Source organism: Wolffia australiana, chromosome 3, assembly GCF_029677425.1.
Source record: "Wolffia australiana isolate 7733 chromosome 3, ASM2967742v1".
Taxonomy (NCBI): domain Eukaryota; kingdom Viridiplantae; phylum Streptophyta; class Magnoliopsida; order Alismatales; family Araceae; genus Wolffia; species Wolffia australiana.
This window is the reverse complement of record NC_135837.1, coordinates 14326615-14349026: the sequence shown is the minus strand read 5'-3', so window position 1 is coordinate 14349026 and position 22412 is coordinate 14326615. Positions and strand designations below refer to the sequence as shown.

The 22412-nt window shown below is 42.1% G+C and overlaps 1 protein-coding gene across 3 annotated transcripts; it reads right to left on the bottom strand.

The window, feature by feature from the left end:
* Window positions 1–2733: 2733 nt before the first annotated feature.
* Window positions 2734–22359, bottom strand: HUB1 (histone mono-ubiquitination 1). Of its 3 annotated transcripts, XR_013580902.1 has the most exons (21): window positions 22159–22359; window positions 21175–21312; window positions 19735–19896; window positions 19591–19660; window positions 18307–18534; window positions 18062–18229; window positions 13947–14140; window positions 13789–13872; window positions 13571–13687; window positions 13307–13493; window positions 13060–13220; window positions 12911–12982; window positions 7281–7357; window positions 6055–6249; window positions 5872–5944; window positions 5693–5779; window positions 4622–4759; window positions 4349–4551; window positions 3450–3615; window positions 3158–3354; window positions 2734–2960 (listed from the first exon to the last, which is right to left on the bottom strand). XR_013580902.1 is itself a non-coding variant. In XM_078572617.1 (20 exons), the coding sequence occupies exons 1-20, from the start codon at window positions 22165–22167 to the stop codon at window positions 3223–3225; spliced, it is 2661 nt and encodes an 886-aa protein (XP_078428743.1). In that variant the 5' UTR covers window positions 22168–22359; the 3' UTR covers window positions 2979–3222. The 3 variants fall into 3 exon arrangements, 2 of the variants coding, with proteins under 2 accessions (XP_078428743.1, XP_078428745.1); XM_078572617.1 differs by lacking the exon at window positions 2734–2960 and having other exon boundaries at window positions 2979–3354; XM_078572619.1 differs by lacking the exon at window positions 2734–2960 and having other exon boundaries at window positions 2979–3354; window positions 21175–21335; window positions 22159–22350.
* Between the last annotated feature and the right edge of the window lie 53 nt (window positions 22360–22412).

The window sequence follows — 22412 nt, the reverse complement described above, 5'->3', positions numbered from 1 at the left end:
TACAAAAGTACCCTCAAATTTTCAGTTCAATTGGATGGATGGATCTCTTACACAATTTACTCATTCTCTCAGTCATTCAATGATTTACTGCAATGTGACTCTGTGAATGTAATAAAAAAGTAAAGAGTTGTTAGTTTATCAAAGAACTCATTCTGTATGGTGAGTAGCGAGGTGCCACAAAAGGCATTTCCTTCCTTCCAGAAAATCATTTTCAACCATGAGTAACATGTCAAGCGTCCTAAAAAATTTAATCCCCAAAAATTGTCCATTTTTTATTATATTTATAATTAAATTTTACCAGATTTTCACTTCTTAAAGTACCTGTGTGCTTCACATTATAATGTCAGACTGATGATGCTTCATGAAAAGGGATGTCATATTTTGAGTCCTCCCATGCAATCATTAGTGGAAGTTTTTTTTTTTAACTAGAATGAGATTGCCACAAGTGGTGGTGAGAGATAAAGTCAAATTAAACCCCGGAAAAATACTAAATCCATCTCAAAGTTCTATAAAAATATACAGTGGGTTGTAAAATTATTTCTCAATCAATACCAAGGCAAACAAAATCTCCAAAAATACCCAATTTTTGGAAACCAAATCATGGAGCCATGAAAAATTTTGAATCTGTCATTTGGATGCAGATACTCAATGACTGTGCATCATATTTCTTAGGTAATTTGCATCTTATCAATACATCAAATACTTGCATACATCTGCAGATCCATCTAAAAACGTTGAGAGAATTATCAAATTTTTAAGGGATAGTGTATATCACCATTGAATGGCAGATTCTGGATATGTTTGAGCATTATACGTTTCCAAAATTCAAACTTAGCTGGAGGACAGTATATTCTGATAGCATACTACAAACGTAAACAGCCTATGAAAAATAAGTTTTAAAAAAGTGAAAAAATGGTAATAAGTATTGATGCTTCTATACTAAGCTAATGATTTTTTTGGGTAAAATACTCTAATCATGTAATTATTTCCGACTTGCAGACATAAATCAAGGATTAAAAATGGATAAAGCATATCATGCGAAGATCTTAAAGTGCAAGTGAGCACATCAGTTCGTGTAAAACAAGGGCATATTTGTATTCTGTTTTTCTACTCGGTCTAAATCAAATCGATGAATTAATATTCAAAAGCTCGATAATTTTTCATACATCAATAAACTAGGGGATGTTATTTCCATAATTTCCTGCCAGGCCAAGCATGAGAGTGTACATCAGATCCCCATATCAAATTGATCATGATGACTAAATTGGGTTCTTGCGAGTTCAGATATCTTGATCCCCTTAAAGAGATACCATCTGATCTCCATTGGGCTCAAATGTGGTTAATGGTAGGAAGCTGAATTTACAAAAAACTACTGTTTGTAAAAATGTACGGTGGCAAGGACACCTAATAAAATCTTAAAAATTGATATTCTTTTCAGTTTAAGTCTTCCTCTTTAGTTATCTTTCATATCTTATTAAGTTTTTTCTCTCAAAAGAAAGTTCAATCATGAATACCTTTACATGAGCATGTAATCCCTTTCATCATAATCCAAATGAGAAATTGATTTACAAATTAAAATCTTGCAAATCAAACTGTTTTTCACTTTTCTGACAAAAAGTAATTGAGAATAACCCTTACTTTACTCCACATGTAATCCCTTTCATCATAATCCAAATGAGAAATTGATTTACAAATTAAAATCTTGCAATCAAATCGTTTTTCACTTTCTGGCAAAAAATAATCGAGAATACCCATGCTTTAATCCACATGATCATCTAAAAAATTATACTAGCTAACATGTTCAGTGAGCGTCAAATGATGTGAAAAGTGGGCCGAACATGTTCTGAGTTTAACCAGATTTACCATTATAGAATTGAGTCTAGGACTAGGTCAAGATTCTCATTAAGGATATGAAATAACTAGATTTAATCTTATTTTTTAGAATATACTGTGATTATTTAGATGAGCCAACTGTGCTGCTTCTTGGGTGATAGAAACTAGAGCAAGTTTTCATATTCCAAGAAGTTGCATAGATGGCAATATACTGTGTGAAGGCATTTACTGTAAAATCTGATTAAAACTGACAATGAAACAAACCGAAGCATAAACACTTACCGAAGGCGGGTTATGATCACGGTTGCTGTCTATTTAATTTTGAATTTGTAGCGGCAAATAATCCCATATCGTGAAGTGCAAAGTTTTGCACTCAAAATTGCTGAAGTTGTATTAGTTTCAGTCACACTGTGCAGCATCAACTTCCTTGAGTTTATTTTCTTCTTCCAAAAGAAGAAAATATTAACCCCCAGCAAAATCCATATCGACAGTCTGATGAATCATAGAAACAGCTGCTAATTGTGTAGAATTGAATATTCAAGCTTTGGCACCAGAATTACTTGCCACTGGTTCTTCAGTAATTGAATAGAAATACTATGAAATTTCAAGTTGCAAAATAATAATCACTGAGATAACATCCATTCAATCAAAAAACATAATGATGTGACTACGGAAGTGAGCAAATACATAGATTAAAAATAAAAATTCTTCGCAACTTCATAAAGCAACACAACAATCATTTAAGAAAAAATAATCAGATCTGTGAAGAATCGAGATACATAATGATACTATGAAAGGTATAAAGAACTTTGATTAAACATATCTACTGACCTGTCATGCTGAAATGACTGTTATCATTATTTAGTGGTAATAAACAAGTTTAGATTAGTGGGCAATAGGGGAAGAAGTCTCATTCCTATTAGATATAACTCATTGTCAAAATCGAACAAGCAAGAGAGTAGATCACACCAGATTTTTTCAAGAAAGATAGGGGATACCACACAAAATCGGTGATCCTCCCGATGTGATAAATAAATATGATCGTTAAGTGCACATAAGGCCTAAAGGGCCACCCCGCGCTCAGTCGCAGCCCTTTAAACCATCCAGAGGAAAGACCTATTTTTTATCTGAAGGAAAAAGGATAATGGATCAACTCGAGCCCACTAAATACATTGAATCCCCAAACATAAACATTTACAAGAAGCCACACCATCACCATCATCAATTGATGAATAAAACTACAGAGACCTATCGCCAGAGAGGGCTTTGAAATCTAATATTCACAAAGGATGGGATGAACACAAACTGTGGAAATATTAATTACCCTCAGCTCCATCTTGGAGTACGAAACCTGTGAGAATCATCCTTTAATCTGATGCCAAGCCGCGGTCATATGTAAATGGGTTTGATGTCATTTGGGCCAAAACTTGTCCCACACACTGGGCACTTGCGGTGGCGGCTTGCTAGAACTTTCTGGACGCATGGGTTACACACAAGATGGTAGCACTTAGCAATGACCACCTGAGAGATCGATAATAAGAACACTGGAAGTTTCAGTATTTAAAAAAAACATAAATAATATTTATTAAAAGAGAAATTCAAGCCAGAAAACTCACCTCTTTCTGCCGATCCTTGCAGATACCACATTTTAGTATTCCCCTGTACTCTTTGAGCTCATGCTGGAGCTTCTCCAGCAAGGAGGGTCCCTGATGCCGAGCCTTCAGGTGAGCTGCTTTCCTTATCTTTACTTCTATGTCTTCATCTATTCTGTTGTTCTTGAATCTGATAAGCGTTCAAAGTTAAAAGCCAATCAAAACTAGGGTTTGCAGATGAATTACGAGTACCGTTACAGCACGAATGGGCAGCATGTAACAGATTTTTGGTTAATCATCCGTCCAAAAAATATTTTCATCCGAAACGGTACCCGTCTGTTACCAGTTCTGTCCCATCCAGTATCCATCTGGGCCGTTAACCATCAACTTTCCTGACCCTTGGATGGGACATGACAGAACAGAATCGGATGGTAAGAAGGTACAGTGATGGTGAAGCTGCCTCCAACAAAGACGGCGTGGTTGACACCGACAAAGACAACGGAAGAGAAGGATGTGACAACGATGGTCGTGGCCGCATCACTACACCCAAGGCAGAGCTTGAGTTCATCTCTGGAGCCTTGGAGGGCATTGAGCAGAAGGCGCAATCGATCGAGGGAAGCTCATCTCTGAAGGCGAGCAGGTGGCATTGCCCTGGAGTCTCATCTTTCTGCCTCCACAGATCACCGTCCCGTCTAGGAACCGCTATGGGATGGATGAGATGGCAGGGATTGCGTCTCTTACGGTTCCATGCCAAACGATACCCTTCCGGGTATCATTTAGATTCTGCGTTGGCCACTGCTCAAGGCTGTGGACGGATGCCAGATGACGGTTTGGTACCAGATGAATGACGAATTGTCATCCGTCCCCAAACAGTAAACAAAACTAAGAGGGAAGAAAAGAGACAAGCAAGTAGGGTCCCACACCTTTCCTCTTCGAGACTTATCTGAAGGTTAGTGAATTCCTTCCGACTAGCTTCAGCCTTAGAAGTTAGATCCTCGACTGATCGTCTCAGCTGTAGAGAATCCCTACTCGCATCTGACAATCGCTGCTTTACATTTTCTAAGTCTGATGAACATTCGCAGCCATCCTCCACGAGCTTTCCAACCTGCTCCGCCAAATTCCTTGTCTACAGTGAAAGTATTGAAGGCTGAAGATAAAGAAGGAAAAAATGCCAATGATCTGTGCACGAAAATCACCTGGTCTTCGAATCTAACAGCTTTCAGGTTGTAAAAGTCTAACGAAATGTTGGCTTGCTCCAGATCGCTGTTCATGTTTCGTATTTCAATTTGAAGGGCTTCTTGAATCTGCCTGTCTTTCACACCGTCAAGGAGGAGCTGAAATAATCAGAGACGAAAATCACAAACCTGCTGGACCTAATGGTTACCTTCTGAAAATTATCTATATAAGCTAAGACTTTACTGAAATATTCTCGCAAGGGTTTGCCATCCAAGGATGACTTCATTGTTGTCATCATAACAAGAGTACATGATAATGAAGATGATGTTCTTGTCAGTGTCACCCTAGTGGCAGACTAGTCATGATGATAATGACGACTTTGTCATCCCCCTTGTCATCCTGGTGCAGACAAATGATGAGGACGACAAAGACTCCTTGTCCTCTCATCATCCTCTACAAGGGCACGAAGCTCGCCGGGACTGCGAGAAGGCTGTAGTACTGGCAGACGCTGGTAGAAGGCCGGTGCAGTGGTGGGGGCGGCAGCAGCACGAAAGAGAAGTTCATGGAAGCATGGACCAAGTGGGCGGTGGTTGACAAATGAAGTAACAGACACATGCAGGGTCCAGCAGGAGGTTTGGATTCATCCTTCCATTGTTATCATCATCATCATCATCATCATTGTTTACAGCTAAGATGATGACGACAATGATGTATCTGTCATCTTCATCCTAATAACTATGATAACATCAAAGTGTGGGCCGACTGGTTCACACATGTGGCTGTTTCATCAAAGGAGGCCTTCTGGGACTCCCAATGTGGTGTGGTATCCGGGGCAGGAGCTGGAATGTCTTTTTGCTGTGCACTGGGCAAGATGGATGCATCATAACGAGATTATTTTCAAGGAAAGGGAGATGTCGATAGATGGCATCTGACAAGACGTGGCGAGTCTTGTCTCAGTTTGTCATGGTCCTCTCGTCATTCTGATTAAGGACAAAAAACAGTAATTCTCATCCTAGAAATGAAATAGATCATGTTAAAGATCACTCGGGCAATTTTCCCTCTTGCATTTGTGAAACATGACTAGACATTACCTTAATGTTGTAATCATCTCTTTCAGTTATTTGCTGCAACAAATTCTGGTTTTGTGTCTGCAAATATTCGTAAGCCTGGCCAATGCTCTGGGTCACAAACACATTGATTGATTAGCGCGTCATCCATGAACTCCCATGCAAATGATTACAAAAGCGAGTTTAGTTGGTCATGAACAAACCTCAATTTCAGATAAATAAGCTTCCCCTTCTTCGCATTTGGATTTCAGGACATCTCTCAAATGGAGAATTTCCCTAAGAAGAAAAAAGATTAGCCACAACTTTTAAAGCTTGAATAAAACGTATGTTCAAAACGTGAAATGTAGGCGTCTATCTTTATTCAAATAAATAAGAATAACTGGCACCTGGTAGAGGAGTCTAATTTCTGCCTTAATTCGGCAATTTCAGCCTCTGCGTTGGCTAATCTCTGCTGAGACAAGGCCTCCGCTTCATTGGCTGCTTTAACACGCAACTCCAGTTTATGCTCGTCCAGTGAAGATTTAAGGCCCTGAACGCGAGCCCAAGCCTTGCATTCAGCGTCTCTGGCCTCTAGGATATCGCTGCAGTCAAAATAAGTATTCATCACCCAAGATTGCAGTAGAATATTGGTAAGGAATACTAGTAAAAAATAGGGTCAAAATACGAAGAGAGAAAAATGCAAACAACAATAAGAAGGGATAAATAATAAAACTTTTAAGGAATTCAAGAGCAAAGAATGCTTATTTTCAGAAGGGGCTAGCTGAAGTACTCGTTCAACGTTTTTTTTTGTTTTTTTTGGAGAAACAACTACGGTTATCACCTCGATCCTCCTTCCTTTCAATATCGGAAATAAGAAACATGAACGCAATAGCTTGACTTTTGCTTCATTACGGGGAATTGCTAAAGAATTATTCTTAAGTTGTCCCCATCTCTGTTTATTTATATTTTACTTCTTAAAAAAGAAAAGTCATATTATTATACATCAGAACCTCTATCTGATCGATTAAGAGAGGGGGATCCTGTGGCTCAGCAGGCTACTGGACCCAATCATCTTTCCATATTTTTTTTCTGAGGGAAGGAGATACGATCCTTATAAGAATATATGAAGGGAGAAAGAGACGAGGACAGAAAGATAGTGGGCCAGCTGGCGCTGAGCTGGCAAAATAACTACTGGCGTCTTGATTGTTAGCTTAGGAAGGAAATAAAGAGTAGTATAAATAAAGGAGATGGAGACGGGGGGACATCACGGAGGATTCGGGGCTTTTCTTGAGAGGGTTATTACGGGGGAGCTCCAGCTGCATTGGGCCAGAGGCTCATTCGGGGTGCGTTGCTGAGGAGAAGCACGAAGATGAAGTCGGGAGTTCTTGCGTGACAAGGAGCTAGGCGCGAGGATCAAAACTGTAAGTCCCATTTACAGAATTCTTTACCATTCGATACTGTAACGTATCAGAAGGTTGTATTATTAGTAGACTTAAGCATTTATTCATTTTCATTACATTTCTTTGCACTCTGATACCTATGTGACCATAAGAAATTTAAATATCATTGCAGGAAATTCGGAATAGCAGTTCAGAAAATGCAGCTTTGACTAATCTCTTAATGAAGCCCGTACCTTGAATCTGAAGTTTCACGTTTAAACATTTCCAGAAATGTTTTTAACTCCTGATCCCAACACTTCAAATCTTGAGCCTTCATTGGAAAATTTCTTTACTTAGTAAACGATGATCTTCAGCTTAGCTTCTATCAAAGGTCTAGCTACATAATCAATATCACCATAAAGCATTGAAGAGAATAAAGCACCACGGTATCAAAAAACTAACAATGTCGAACGATTCACCTTTATTGTCAGGTCAAAACCCATGTTTCCTCAGAAAAGACATATCAAGAGGTCACGAACTGAATTTTGCATTCATAATTCCTTCGGCTCAAAGAAAATCATGACTTTCTGAAAAGAAATGCGGTAAACTAACTTGTTCGATCTTTATTCCACACGACATAAAAAAAACTCTCCACTAAAGAACAAACCAACATTTTGAGACCCATGCAGTCCCACCATGCCAGGAAAACCACAAGAATCTTTATTTAAAACATGTAAATCAGGACGCACAGATCAGATAATTTATGGCAGGATATCGCAACACTAATCAAAGGCTATCATTCATAATTTCGTGTCTCAATTCCGAATTATAAACATGGCCATGAAGATTGCACCAAGCCCATGGCCAAAAATAAACTTTGAAGATCACGAATCATTTCTATTGCAGTTCAAAAAACACACAAAATGCAAATGGAATAGATTATCACTTCAAGAAACTTCAAGGTTAAATACTACTCTATGCATGAAACCTCAACAATAGTCTGCCACAATTGTCTTCCGTTCCACTACTTTTCATTGAATATTATAACTATATCTATCATAATTTATGGTTCTAGTCCAAGAGAATTCGCCAACTGACAAACCACAAGGCAGTACGATAAGTATCTCAGTATATATCTTTATTGAGGAAGGTTCTAGAAAGGGAGAGGAGATATAAACAAAGATAGAAGAAACCAATGACAGCAGACCTAGATTGGAGGACTCCGGCTCACATTCAATAAGTTCTGGACTGCCCTCCATACAGGAGGGCAACATGTTGCTTCTGGGAGTTGAACCTGCCACTTGGCCCTGATACCATGTTAGATTCAAGCGCTACCAGCTGTGCTAAAAACTATAGCTAATAACAAGGGTGTTACTTTTCATCTTTAAGCAGGATGTTGTTCTTCAACACCCATAAATGCCGACGTTAGTGTCAGCTTTCAGCTGATCTTGGAAAGAAGCAATGAAGAAGCTTCTTCTCCACGTGTCCAAACCCTAGCCGCCAAAGGAAAAACGAGATTGAACCAATAATAATGGTGATTTAGGTTTTACATCATAACCCAGTACTTACACTGGGTTTTACACATATCGGTTCTCGTGGACCCGATACGAGGGATCCGGTATACCCAGAGTTATAAGGGTAGATGTCCAATAAGGAAATACATGGCTTTAAGAACATTTTTTTTGAAGAAACATGGCTTTAAGAACATAAAGGAAAAGAAAAGTGGAAGTCTGCAGACACCCCCCCTCAAACTGGGGGATATATATTCTTCATGCCCAGCTTGCTCGTCAACCTTTGAAATGCACTTCCAGGTAATCCCTTGGTAAGAATGTCTGCTGCTTGATCTGCTGACTGGACATAGTTCATCATGATAATGCTTTTATCAATCGTCTCCCTGATAAAGTGTCTGTCAATCTCCACATGCTTCGTACGGTCATGTTGAACAGGATTATGCACAATGTCGATGGCCGACTTATTGTCACAATATAATAAAACTGGTCCTTGATGAAATCCAAAGTCTTCCAAAATTCCTCTCGTCCACAGTGCTTCAGATTCCTTGAGCTAATAATCTGAGTTCAGCTTCAGAGATCAATCTTGAAACTACATCCAGCTTCTTACTTCACCATGTAGTCAAGCTTCCTCCAATGAGTGAGTAACAACCTGATGTTGACTTTCTATTGAGAATTGATTCTCCATAATCTGCATCCGTGTACATCTCTAGTGAAGTATTTCCCTCTCTTTGATAAAGTAGGCCTTGTCCAGCTGTACCTTTCAAATATGACAAGACTCTGTTTGCTGCATTCAGATAAGGTTCTTTTGGATTGTGCATAAATTGACTCAGAGTTCCAAGTGCAATCATCAACAAGTACAAGGAACCAAATTTTCCCAGAAATAGATGGTGTTTTGCATGGTCCCCAAATATCACTGTGAATCATATCAAATGGACGATATCTTCTCTCACTATTGCCTGAGAATGAGGTTCGCTTGTTTTTTCCAAATTGACATGCATCACAAAATAAGTATGATAGACCACTGTTTTTAACATAAAAAGGGAACATTTTTCCAAAACATCAAAAGATAGGTGTCCAGTTCTGGAATGCAAAATCTTTAGCTCTTTCAGCTTCTCTGGTTCTGCACCCTCATCCCCCCTTGGTGTAGACCTGGAGCTCCCCACCATCAAAGCATCTCCAGGTTTCTCTTCATTCTAATAGATCCAATCCTTTGGTTGAGTACCTTGTCAAATAAAAAACATTCATCAGAGTTTAAGACCAGAACACACTTAAAATCTCTCACTAATCGTAGTGGAGGACTAAGTTGTGCTCTCAGGCCCAGTACATGCAGTACTTCTTTAAGAAGCCCCAGATGATTAATGAAGACGGTTCCAATTCCAATCATTGGAAGTATCTCTCCGCCAGCGGTGATCACCTTCCTTCGAGTGCAGCATAAAGAATATGAGGCGAAGATAGGTCGACTTGGGGTCATATGGTCTGTTGCCCCTGAGTCAATCCCCCAGTCCAGCTTCAAGGGAACAGAGTAGAATGCGGTGGAAATTAAATGTTCACCTGATTTCACAGTAGAAAACCGAGAATATTCTTCAACTTTTCTATTTCTTCTCTCAGAATGCTCAATTCGCCTCCTGGGTTAGCTTGAGAAGGCTTTCTTTCTTCTCAGTGTGTTTCTTCAAAATCGTCCTTGGTTTCTTCCTGGGCAGCAGTACTATTTGCTTGACTTGTGTGATTTGGGCGTCCATGGAGTTTCCAGCATTGATCAATACTGTGATTCCTTCTCTTACAGTACTTGCAGAATAGTCCATCCTTTGATTGGAACTTCTGATTCTTCTGATTGTTCTGGGTCGACTGAGGCTTCTGTGGTACTGTCTTGGACATAGGACTTGTGCCACTATCTACTGCAAGTGGCTCTGAAGCCACTCCAAACCTCTCTTCTTCTTCCCGAACCAGTCAAATAGCTTCCTCCAAATCTGGAACCTTCTCGCGGTTCAGAATCTGGCTTCTTACAGCTTCATATTCTGCATTCAGACCCATAAGGAACTTATATAGTCTGTTCTTCAATGCATACGCCCACTCTTCAGAATTTGGATTCCTTACAGAGCGATAATGGTTTATCTCTCTCCATATAGTTTGCAATTCATTCACATATAACGTCACATTCCTCTTGCCTTGGACCAGGTTAGCTGCCCTGGTCACCAAGCGATTAATTATCCAGTCTATGCCCTTGGAGCTTCCCTTCTGTGCATGATCCCATATATCTTTCGATGTAATCAGAAGTAGAAAATTTTTGTACTCTTCTACAGCCATACTTTGCGGGAGCCATGCACAGATTAAGGCATCTTCTCTTTCCAAACTCCGTATCCCGTATCTATAGGATTCAGGGAAACAAATAGAGGTTCTGAGAGATCCATACCTCCTAGAAGAAGCTCAATATACTGACCCCAATGCAATGTGTAGAGGCCATCATATCTTAGCTGCTCTGGAAGTCTAGGAAATATGATCTGAGTTGAACGGTCATACTCTTGAACTAGTTCTGGGTTTTGCCTGACTCCTTGCGTCATCCCAGAGCTAGCTTGATCTTTATGGACAGTCATAGATCGACCGCCTCCTTCCTTCTTGTAAAATCTACTCTGTCACACCTCAGACAGGGTGAGAGAAGAGAAGAGAACAGTGATCCGGATTAGGGTTAGACTGCACAGGGCTTCTAAGATTCCTCCGCACGAAGATGCTCTGATACCATGTCAGCTTTCAGCTGATATTGGAGAGAAGCAATGGAGAAGACTCTTCCCCACTTGTCCAAACCCTAGCCGACAGAGGGAAAACGAGATTGAACCAATAATAATGATCATTTAGGTTTTACATCATAACCCAGTACTTATACTGGGTTTTACACATTTCAGGTCTCGTTGACCCGATATGAGGGATCCGGTATACCCAGAGTTATAAGGGTAGACGTGCAATAAAAGAAATACATGGCTTTAAGAACATAAAGGAAAAGAAAGGTGGAAGTCCGCTGACAGTTAGTTACTTGGATACATCTGTACCTCAAAGGAATGGACCAACACCAGATGACCTCCCCATTCTGTGATAAGAACCCATGAGTTCCCATCAATGACAGAACGGGAACGAGGGAAAAGACGCCGTAATGGTCGTCGGTGGAAGGCCTGGCAGAATAGATGTTGGTGAGAGGAGAGGATAGGCCCTGGCAGAGTGGACGTCAATCAGGGAAGGAGCATTGGCAGAATGGACATCGCATGGAGGAGACAAAAACCAACTTGATTCTACTTCCTTGTCTGCCCTCTTAAAGGGAGGGCTGCCATATTTAAGGGGAAATACACAGAATGGAAATGGATTAGAGTGCCCCTATATGGCAGAAATGAGTAACTAATACGAGATATGATGGGGTATTGTATCATTCTGTCAATTTAGAGTGAATCATTCCACATTCTTTTTCCCATGCTTAATCATAATCCTATCACTAACCAAATACATCTATCAGCTCAGCACACTTTCACGTAGACCCTCAAACAAAAAACTGGAAGATGTACCAGCCTTATTACTCGACAAACATGAAGATCACAGCTTCAATCAGCAACCGTCTCATAAGTTACCTTAAATACAAGGGCTGTTTAAATCTGCTATAAAAGGTTGAGAAGGTATACTAATAAACTCCAAAAGAGGGAGGAAAGGGGGGGGCTCATGTTAATACCCTAATAATGTTACAGAGTTTTACCCAAATAAACCCGAATGGAGAGGGAGGCAGTGACTCCAAAGGAGGTTTAACCTAAATAAACTCCAGTAGGGTTCATAACATGGTATTTACAGAGAAGAGGACAGAGAATCCGAAATGGGCCTACACAAATGGGCCACTGCAAAGAGGCTCAACAGAAAAAAGAGATAAAGGAAGAAGCCCATTCATCAGGATATATTCAGTAAATAATTAAAAATACTTTTTGAACCAAAAAATTTCCTTTCAAAAAAACATCACTAGGTAAAAAATAAAACATCACTAGATTATAATAATTTTTTTCTAACAGGAAAAGCCCTATCCTAAGTCAATCTGATTTAGTAGAGATACATTGCAGCGACAGAGTTTTATTCAGTATTTGAAACGATCAAAGCAGGATATAACTCACAAACATTGGCAAAATGAATATTTGTGTCGGACAGAGGTGACACCATTTGCCATCCAACGAGAATACTTGATTGTTCAGTACTTTCAGAAAATGCTTGAGTCATTAAGCCAATAACGCCAATAACAGAAACACAAACATTAATACAAAAATATAAAAGCTGCTTTCGGCATAAAACTACAACCAGATTGATCGCTGAACAAAGTCAAACGCCCCAACAAGGAAACAGAATTAAATAGATACCTTCAGCTGAAGTTTCTTCATTTCGCCAACTTGTTCAGCAGACTTCTGCCTTAATATCTCCATCTCGCTTTCCTAGATCCAAATTATCTTTAGTCCATTAACGGAAGAGATGAAAAGCAGTTCAATGTTACAGAAAGAAAATTACTCACCTTTCTACTAAGAATCCGAGTGAAGGACTCAACTTTTGCTTTAAGAGAATGGACTTCCGATGCGTCTTCCTTATGCTTAGTAAGCTCGGATTGCATTGTCTCTATGCTCTTGGGAAGTGACGAGACTAGAGTTTTGAACTGAGATATAATGTCTTTTCTCCCTGAAAGTGAATAAAGTAGCTATTTAAGTAACTCTAATTGCATTCACATGAATTTATTTGGTTCAAGAGATGAAAAGTCGAATAACCTGGCTCACTGAAAGCTTCCCGTAGCTTAGCTTCTAATTCTGCTTTCTCATCCACTACTTTTGGTAACAACTTTTCCAGCTCTGCAATTTTACACTCAGAAACTGCAGATACTCTACGACAAATGTCAGCCATATCAATCTTCAAACTCACTTCTTTTTCCCGCCAGAAAAATGTATCCTTCTCAACCTGATTGGAGACAAAATAAACTAAGTAAAACATGCACAGATAACATCATAAGGGACACGCTTAAAGGAAAAAACCACCTGCAGTTTTCCCAACAAGGATTGAAACTGATCCAATTCGGCTCTTTGTTTTCCAAGTTGATCGTGCAACACTTGAAGACCTTTTGAAGACGAATCGACCTTCACATTCAGTACAGTCTGAACATCGAGAAAAAGTTTTAAATTTGAGAAAGAAATATAATATGATGAAAAGGGACGAACAAAAACCACACTTAACATGAAAAGCACAACGATGAGACCTGAATATCTGAGAGCTTGACAAGCATCGCTTTTCTTTTCTCATGGAGAGACTGTATCTCTAGTAACCGAGCTGAAGCTAATTCCTGTCAAATATTTTAAATGGAATAAGATGCAGATAAAGGATTGAGCAACTGTTTTGAGATGGATAAAATTTTACCAGCATCTGCTTATGAGCCGACTCCAGCTCATTATACTCGATGTCTCTATCTCTACCACCATTTACAACCATATGATTAGATCCCAATGTTGCTACAAGGAAAGGCGCCCCATGACCATTGTCTTGTTGAGACTTTAGGACAGAGAGCTCGTTTTTACTTTCTTTTAGCTCGGCAGTAGTATTCTCCAGTTCTCCTGTAATCCAGAAAAGGAATTGAAAATAGCTTAGAATAAGAGTGTGAGAATAAACAATGAAAAATAATATTCAAGACACAAGAAAACATGAGAACTTATAAATTTGTCCTCTTGAAAAAGATGAACTTAAGTAGACCAAAAGAGAAAGAGTGAGAAATTATGGGGAAAGAGATGGAGGAAAAATAGAGAGAGAGAGCGCGAAAGATTAGAGGGAGAGAAGATTTTTTTTGAATGAAGAGGGAGAGAAGATAGCGAGGGAGAAAGGATAGATGGAGCGAAGTTAGAGAGAGCTATCAGCCGAAGACCTTTCCTCTCTATCCTTGCCATGTTGAAATTTCCCTAGCTATAACATTTTTCCCTTCCTTATTTTGTTATAGTAACAATACGCGTAGGGTCCAGATTGTAACACCATAAGTATGATTCAGTACTACTTAGAAAGAAATGATTTAGTACTTTCCCAAAAACCCTAACAAGTTCTTTGTATCGCTATCAATAGGTCCATCGCCAATCGCCAGACACACCGTCAGCAGGCAAGGCCATTGCTGACAAGAGCAAAAAAGCAGAGGCAGAGAGGATAGAGAGAGCGAAAGAGTAGAGGAAGCAAAGATACGGAGACAGAAAGATTATAGGGAGAGATGATTCAGAGAGCGAAAGAGTGGAGAGAAAGAGTAGATAGAGCATGAGAGTAGAGAGAAAGGATAGGTAGAGCGAGAAAGAGAGTGGGAAGAGAGAAAAGACGTCAATTAAAATAACTAATATTCAAAAAATATACAATGTTTAAATATTCATGTTGGGAAATAGGTGGTGTGGCCTATTAGGTCCACTAGACCTTAGCCCACTAAGGGTTCCCTCTCTTAATCCCTGTTGGGAAATAGGTGGTGTGGCCTATTAGGTCCACTAGACCTTAGCCCACTAAGGGTTCCCTCTCTTAATCCCACATTGATAAAACTCTAATACTCTCTCTCTCTCAGCCCTATATAAGGGCATGTATCCCTTCTTTTCTAAGTAACCAAGTTCTATCCATTTTATCTTCTTCAACATGGTATCAGAGCCCCAGGTTATGTAGGGTTCTTGAAATCATTCCTCCCCTATGGTGGTGGAGGTTTCTCCTCCTCCACCCTAACTCCCTTGGTCTAAAAGTTTTCTCTCCGCTTCTGCACCGGAAATGTACGTTGCTCCACCGCCAGCAATCCTCGCCGCTCAGCCTCCGGCGATCTCCAAGCGACGTCGCTCCAAGATTAGTCTCCTCCTCGTCGCCTCCTCTCCTCACCGCCGGTTTCTCGAGCACGTTGCTTTGCTGCTGCCGGCCGCCAACCTTCTCCAGGTGCGGCGGCAACCGGCCGCGCGCCCATCCAGCTGCCTCTCCGGCCAACATCCGACGGTCGACCAGCGGATCTCTGTCCGGCCGTCCAACCGTCCTCCGACGGCCCTCTAGCGGCCCTCCGTCCAGCTGCCCAGCCGCCCTCACGGCCCTTCGACGGCCCTCAGACCGTCCAGCCACCCTCCGGCCATCCAGCAGCCCTCAGACAGCCCTCCAGCCGTCCACCCTTGCCACCCGTCCTGCCGGCCATCCTTGCCGGCCGCCCTGCCGGTCGCCCTTGGCGGCTGCCCAGCCGGTTGCATCGGCTGCCCTGCCGGCCGCCTTTCCCGGCCACCTTGCCAGCCACTATCGGCCGCCCTTGCGCCGCACCTCCGACCGCACTGCCGCCTCTGCCGCCGGCGCCCCCGCCTCTGCCGCCCTCGTCCACCGCAGTTGCGCTGCCCTGCCGTTGCCCCGAACCTGTTCGACGAAATGCCCGAGGGGGACTTCGTCTCCTGAACTGCCACAGCGCCCAGAACCTGTTCGACGAAATGCCCGAAAGGGACTTCGTCTCCTGGACTGCCGCCGCGCCCAGAACCTGCTCGACGAAATGCCCGAAAGGGACTTCATCTCCTGGAATTCCGCTGCCCGAAAGGCCCTTTCCTCCGCCACCGGAGCCTCCGCGTCGGCCGCCCTTGGCGACTTTCGGCGGCCCTTTCCGCCTCCGCTGGCACCTCCGCCTCCACTGCCCTCGACGGCCTCTGTCGCCCTTGGCGACTTCCGGCGGCCCTCCGCGAATCATCTCTGGCGATCTCCTGCGTACGATCTGCATCCCTCTGGCTTCCTACGGCTGCCTCGGTCCCCTCAGGCTTCTTCAGCCGCCTCGGCCGCCTCCGGTCGCCTCGGCTGCCTCAGGCTCCCTCCACCGCCCTCCGCCGACTCCAGCCGACTCGGTTGCCCTCGGGCTTCCTCCGGCTGCCTCGGTCCCCTCAGGCTTCTTCAGCCGCCTCTGGCACCTACGGCTGCCTTGGGTGCCTCCGGCCGCCTCGGTTGCCCTTGGGCTTCCTCCAGCTGCCTCGGTCCCCTCAGGCTTCTTCCGCCACATCTGGCGCCTACGGCTGCCTTGGGTGCCTCCGGCCGCCTCGGTTGCCCTCGGGCTTCCTCCGGCTGCCTCGGTCCCCTCCGGCTTCTTCAGCTGCCTCGGCCGCCTCCAGTCGCCTCGGGCTCCCTCCACCGCCCTCCGCCGCCTTCGGCCGACTCCAGCGCCTACCGCTGCACCGGCCGCCTCCGGTTGTCACCGGCCTTCCCCGGCCTTCGGTCCTTCTGCAACCGTCGGGCCTTCTCCGGCCTTCTCCAGCCGTCACCGGCCTTCTCCGGCCGTCTCCGGCAGTCACCGGCCGTCCCCGGCTGTCGGGTCGTCTCCGGCCGTCACTGGCCATCTCCGGCCGTCTTCTGCCGCCCTAGCTTGGACGGCCCTTGTCGGCCATCCTCAGCTCTACCTCGGCAGTCTCAGCTGCCTCGGTCACCTCCGGCCACCACCGACTGCCTCGGCTGCCTCGGTTTCCACCGGATGCCTCAGTTGCCTCGGTCACCCCGGCCACCACCGACTGCCTCGGCTGCCTCGGCAGCCTCCGGCGGCCTTGTCGCCTTGGTTTCCACCGGATGCCTCAGTTGCCTCGGTTGCCTCGGTCACCCCGGCCACCACCGACTGCCTCGGCTGCCTCGGCAGCCTCCGGCGGCCTCGTCGCCTCGGTTTCCACCGGATGCCTCGGTTGCCTCACCTGCCTCGGTCACCTCCGGCCACCACCGACTGCCTCGGCTGCCTCAGCAGCCTCCGGCAGCCTCGTCACCTCGGTTTCCACCGGATGCCTCCTGGTGCTCCCACCACCTCTGCCATCTTTCCAACCATCCTGCTCCATGCTCTACACCGCCTACTACTACATCACAATCTGGGCGTGGATGACGAGCATCCACGCTCCAGCTTGCGGGGGAGTGTTGGGAAATAGGTGGTGTGGCCTATTAGGTCCACTAGACCTTAGCCCACTAAGGGTTCCCTCTCTTAATCCCACAATGATAAAACTCTAATACTCTCTCTCTCTCAGCCCTATATAAGGGCATGTATCCCTTCTTTTCTAAGTAACCAAGTTCTATCCATTTTATCTTCTTCAACAATTCATCATATCCAACCGTCATCCAAAGTCATCGCATAGACCTTGGCATCCATTTCTCAGCATGAATATCATTGTCACAGATGCCTGTGACAATGATGATGACAATACGTAATTAAGATTTATGGATGACACTGACAAATTTATCCGGAAACGGTGAACTGTAAAATGGAAAACATTTTCCCTTTTAACTGACATGAAATAATGGATCTCAATAGATGTACCAATAGTTAGAAGGTTAATTGCTCCTTGAATAGATGAACTACAGGAGATAAGAGCACGTTGAAATTGGACATTTATAGCTCACCGATCAAAAAGAAAAGCTACCTTAGCAGATTAAGACGAAAAGGTTTCACGACCAATTTTCATAAATGCATCATAAAAATTAGTCAGCCAAAGAAAAAGTTAAGCAGAAAAGACAAAAGCTGTATAACACTGCATCGAAGTATCTACCTGACAACCGCCTATTCTCAGCCATATACTTGGCACTTGTGTCACGATGGCTTTGTACATCTTTTGATAATGATCTATGCGTTATCTGAAGATTTGCTGCAACCATCCGAAGTTTTTTGACATCATCGTGAGAATTATGGATGCTCTTATGCAACAGTCGAATACAACCTGCAGAGAGATATTTCGTAGACTAAGAAATCATTTTTGCCGCTGATCAACAATAATAATCAGTTGCGATTTCTTACCCTCATCTGGCTGCTTCCCAAGAAGAGCAGTAGTGACCTGATTATTCATAGTCCAAAGATTATTCAAAGCTGCAACTATATTTTCCAGAATTTCTGAAGGCACTTGCTGTGTTTTATGTACACTGTCCTCCAACTGACTCTGTGATGGAGATGCACAGGAACTTTCATTAGCGCCCGTTTCCAGCAGTCTGGACAATACACAATCCTCAGTTGGGGAAGATGCTTCATCTGAATTTCAAAGAAGAAGGCTTCAAATAGTTAATATTCCTAAATCTGACGACCAAAAAAGACATAATCTATAATTTCATGCTCTGAAACAAGTATGCAGTCGTTGAGAGAAAATCAAGCATGTCAACCAGAATGAGAAACTGAACTTTCAGATAGATACGGCCATTAATGGTGAAAAACAGCACAATATATATACATATATGTTACATCTTTTTGAAGAAAAAGAAAAAGGATAATATAACCACTACAGTCAAGGAGGTTTCAATCAAAAATGGTGAATGGCTGTGAGCGTAAAAGCATCGGCAACATAAATGAAAAGATGAATAAAGCAAGATAAAAATATTGTGTTTCAGAATAAAAAACTGAAGGCTAAACCTGATCACATCAAGCCATGTGGATCCCTAATTCTACATAGAAATAGTGATAGCACGATGCTATTGTTTACACCAATCTATGACAACTTGAGGAGTGAACAATTTAGAAAGAAGATATGAAAGAGTTCTTTGTAAGTTACAACAACTTTAAAAGCTTAAAACGCTACAAAAAGTAGTAAGGGCAACAGAAATGACTTATGATTACCCTTCACATGAAAGCAATCCACAATCACTATCGCAAGATAAATAAAGCCTTTTGCCCAAAACTAGAAAAAAACAAAGCAATTTTGTCGACATAAAAAATGAACTTTAAAACAATATAACTAGCGTCAAGGAAACAGTTTCCTCCCAAACACATTCCAAAATCATAATCTAAAACGCAGATAATTAGTAGTAATGTTTCCTCTCCAGAAGAAACTCTTAGACATCTAAAATTAGGCAAAGAGTTAAGAGGGAGTAAGATCATAAATTACCACATAAATTATTTTGATAAATCAATGGATGTACACGAGGCAGATTCAACGAGGAGAAAAAGGAGAGCTTCAACGGCGGCAAAAAGAATAGAAGTTAGAGCAGCACTCATCCACACAATAGTTAACTTAATTCACGAAGTATGGTAGGTGTATGGAGCTGAGTTTGATTTTTAACATCGAATTCAGGAAGATGCAACTCAGACAATTACCCTTCGATACATGGAAGCTGCTTGATGTTTTTCGTGTTTTAGTTGACAGGGATCCCAACTCATCAGTCAGCTGTTCAGTAAAGACAGGAACGTCAACGGATACATCAACCATGTTACTGGATAAATCTATTAAACGTAGCATACCTGTTCCCACGACTTTTTTACAACATTCAATGTTTCATCGTAATATTTCTGATCATCCTTTAGTTGGTTAAATTTATTTTGCAGAGTAGAATACTCGAACTTTTGAACTTCCAACTGCTGGCTGAGTTTTTGGTTCTGATATTGAAGCACAGTTGTATCAAGCTGAAACGATGTGATATGCATCCGTGAGAAAATGATGAATAAGGAACTAGAGAAGTTGTGTAAGCAAAATAAAGACATTAGGTAAAATAGATCTCTACGATTCTAACTGCTTGAAAATCATAAGTGAAAACTAAAACTAAACAACCGAAGGAAGCAGTCACAGGAACTAGCTCATGGAAATAATGATTGGAAAGTGATGACAAGCTCTTCAGGAAAGGAAAAAAGAGAGAAAATAAAGACACAGAAAATGAGTCGCAACAGAGATAATTTATTGGAAAATATAGTTCATAAATACCATGATACTAAAATCCCATTATGAAGAAAATACCTTCCAAAAATCTGTAATATTAGAAAAGTAGAGATGAGTTCACATGAACAATCAGTTGTCAACGGAGAGAAAAAATGGAACCAAAGAACATTTTCACTGATAAAAAAAGTCCCTACCTTGCTTCTCTTGAAAAAGATCTTTAGCTGAATTGTCGATCATTAAAATTACACATCGGAATTTTTGTTGGAAGCGCTTACCAACCATTGGATTGAAAACTCTATGGAATTTCTAGGCCACTAAAATTGAAACCTGTTGGATTCAAGCGCATACCGACTGTGTTAAAAGCTATAGCTAATGGTGAGGGCACTACTTTCCATTTTTAAACATGATATTGTGGCTCAACACTCCCCACAACACCTGCCACTGGCCAATTTATGGCCCACGCGTGCAGTGGGTTGCTTCTAGGATTTGAACCAGCCAACTGGCTCTGATACTATGTTGGATTCAAGAAGAACCCATACCTAGAGACAAAATTTTGATTCTGGAAACACGTTTATAATCAAAATCATTTAAATTTAGTTCAATAAGCTTATTCAAGTACACGCAATACTTTATAAATCTAGCTTCTTCATCTGTCATCAGTAAAACTCAAAGTTTGTTTAGAGTGATAGTTCAAAAAAGAGAAAAACTTACCTGATTGATCCCTATAATACTTTAGATTAAGCATAATCTATTGAAAACAGCCGGCTAAGTTATTCAAACCAAGATTATCTCGTTGAAATTAAATCAATAACAAAAAAGACCAAGAAACACCAAAAAGGAAAAGTTTTCAAATAAAAACCACTAGCCACATGTTTCAAAAAAACCATCTGTCACATTTTGGCCTAAAGATGGACGAAACTGGGCATAGCCAGCTTTGCTTGTAACCAAGATAGGATTTAAATAACGAACTTATTTTTTATTTACATAATAATTGAATTAGAGCCCGAAATCATAAGAAAAAATTTCACCTTTCTCTCCTCCGAGCATGGGAAAAGCGGATTCTTCTTCGCGGCGGTAGCTTCGGCCACGGTGGGGGAGACAGGGCTGAAGTGGCGACGCTTCATCCCCGGTTCCCCCTGAGAGGCCACACCTCTTTCGCCACTTTTCTGCCCGGAGTTCCAAAGAGAAACTATTCAAAAACAGCTGACTTAGGGACAACACAAAGGGTTCCCAAAATAGAAAACTGGAAGAAAATTGTTTAACAAAGATGCCGCAATTTTTTTAATATGATAGTGTAATTTCTTCACAAACCAGATAGTACAATTGACGTTAGAAATCTGCCCCAGTAAGAACTAGAACAGCTAGATAACCTCGAGAGATGATGCATTTGGTGAACCCATACCTAAGCTAAATATAAGTTAGCAATTTCCTATTAAGTAGTCCACGTGGCTGGAGATATCCTCTCCCTTCGATGAACAAATAACCATCGCATCAAAGCACCGAGAAGAATCAAACCGGATTCTACGCTCAACTGCCATGAAAACCCTAGCAAACAGCACACAGGCGGAGGTGGAACTATTCAAAAACATGAGACTCGGGGACAGCACGGAGGATCCTCAAAACATAAATTGGGACGAAAATTGCTTGAAAATTAATTTTTTAACACGATAATCACTCCACCAGCTTTCTTCAGAAATCGAATAGCGCAATTCACGATAAAAATCCGCACCACCAAACACTACAAAAATGACGCATTTTGCTGATCCCTCGACGAAAACGATTCTACAAACATAAGCAACCATGATAGATTAAATCGAGTGAACAACGAACTCTACACAAAATCACACTCGCATAAGAGGTAATCCACAAGGCCGGAGACATCCGCAGTGCATGACGAACACCTGAGCACCCGATCAAAGCACCAGGAAGCACCAACACAGCTCTACGCCCAATTTTCACGAAAACCCTAGCAAACAGTACACAAACGGAGATGAAACGGAGGGAAATTAAACCTGAAGCATATATGGAGCAATGGAGCCCCAAATTTCAAGCCGAAGACGATTTCCTGCTCCAAATCCAACACTGCGGGGGAGTGGCAGATGAGAAGAACAACAGCGGAAGATGGGAAGAGGAGAGCACCCCCCGATAGAAGCAGGGATTGATTTCCGTTGCCCACTGAGCTGCCTCTTAGTTAACGGGCGGTCGTCTTCCCTCCGAAGCCCACTGCTCTAGCCCAATAAGCGAGTTCATGACTTTATACTGACTT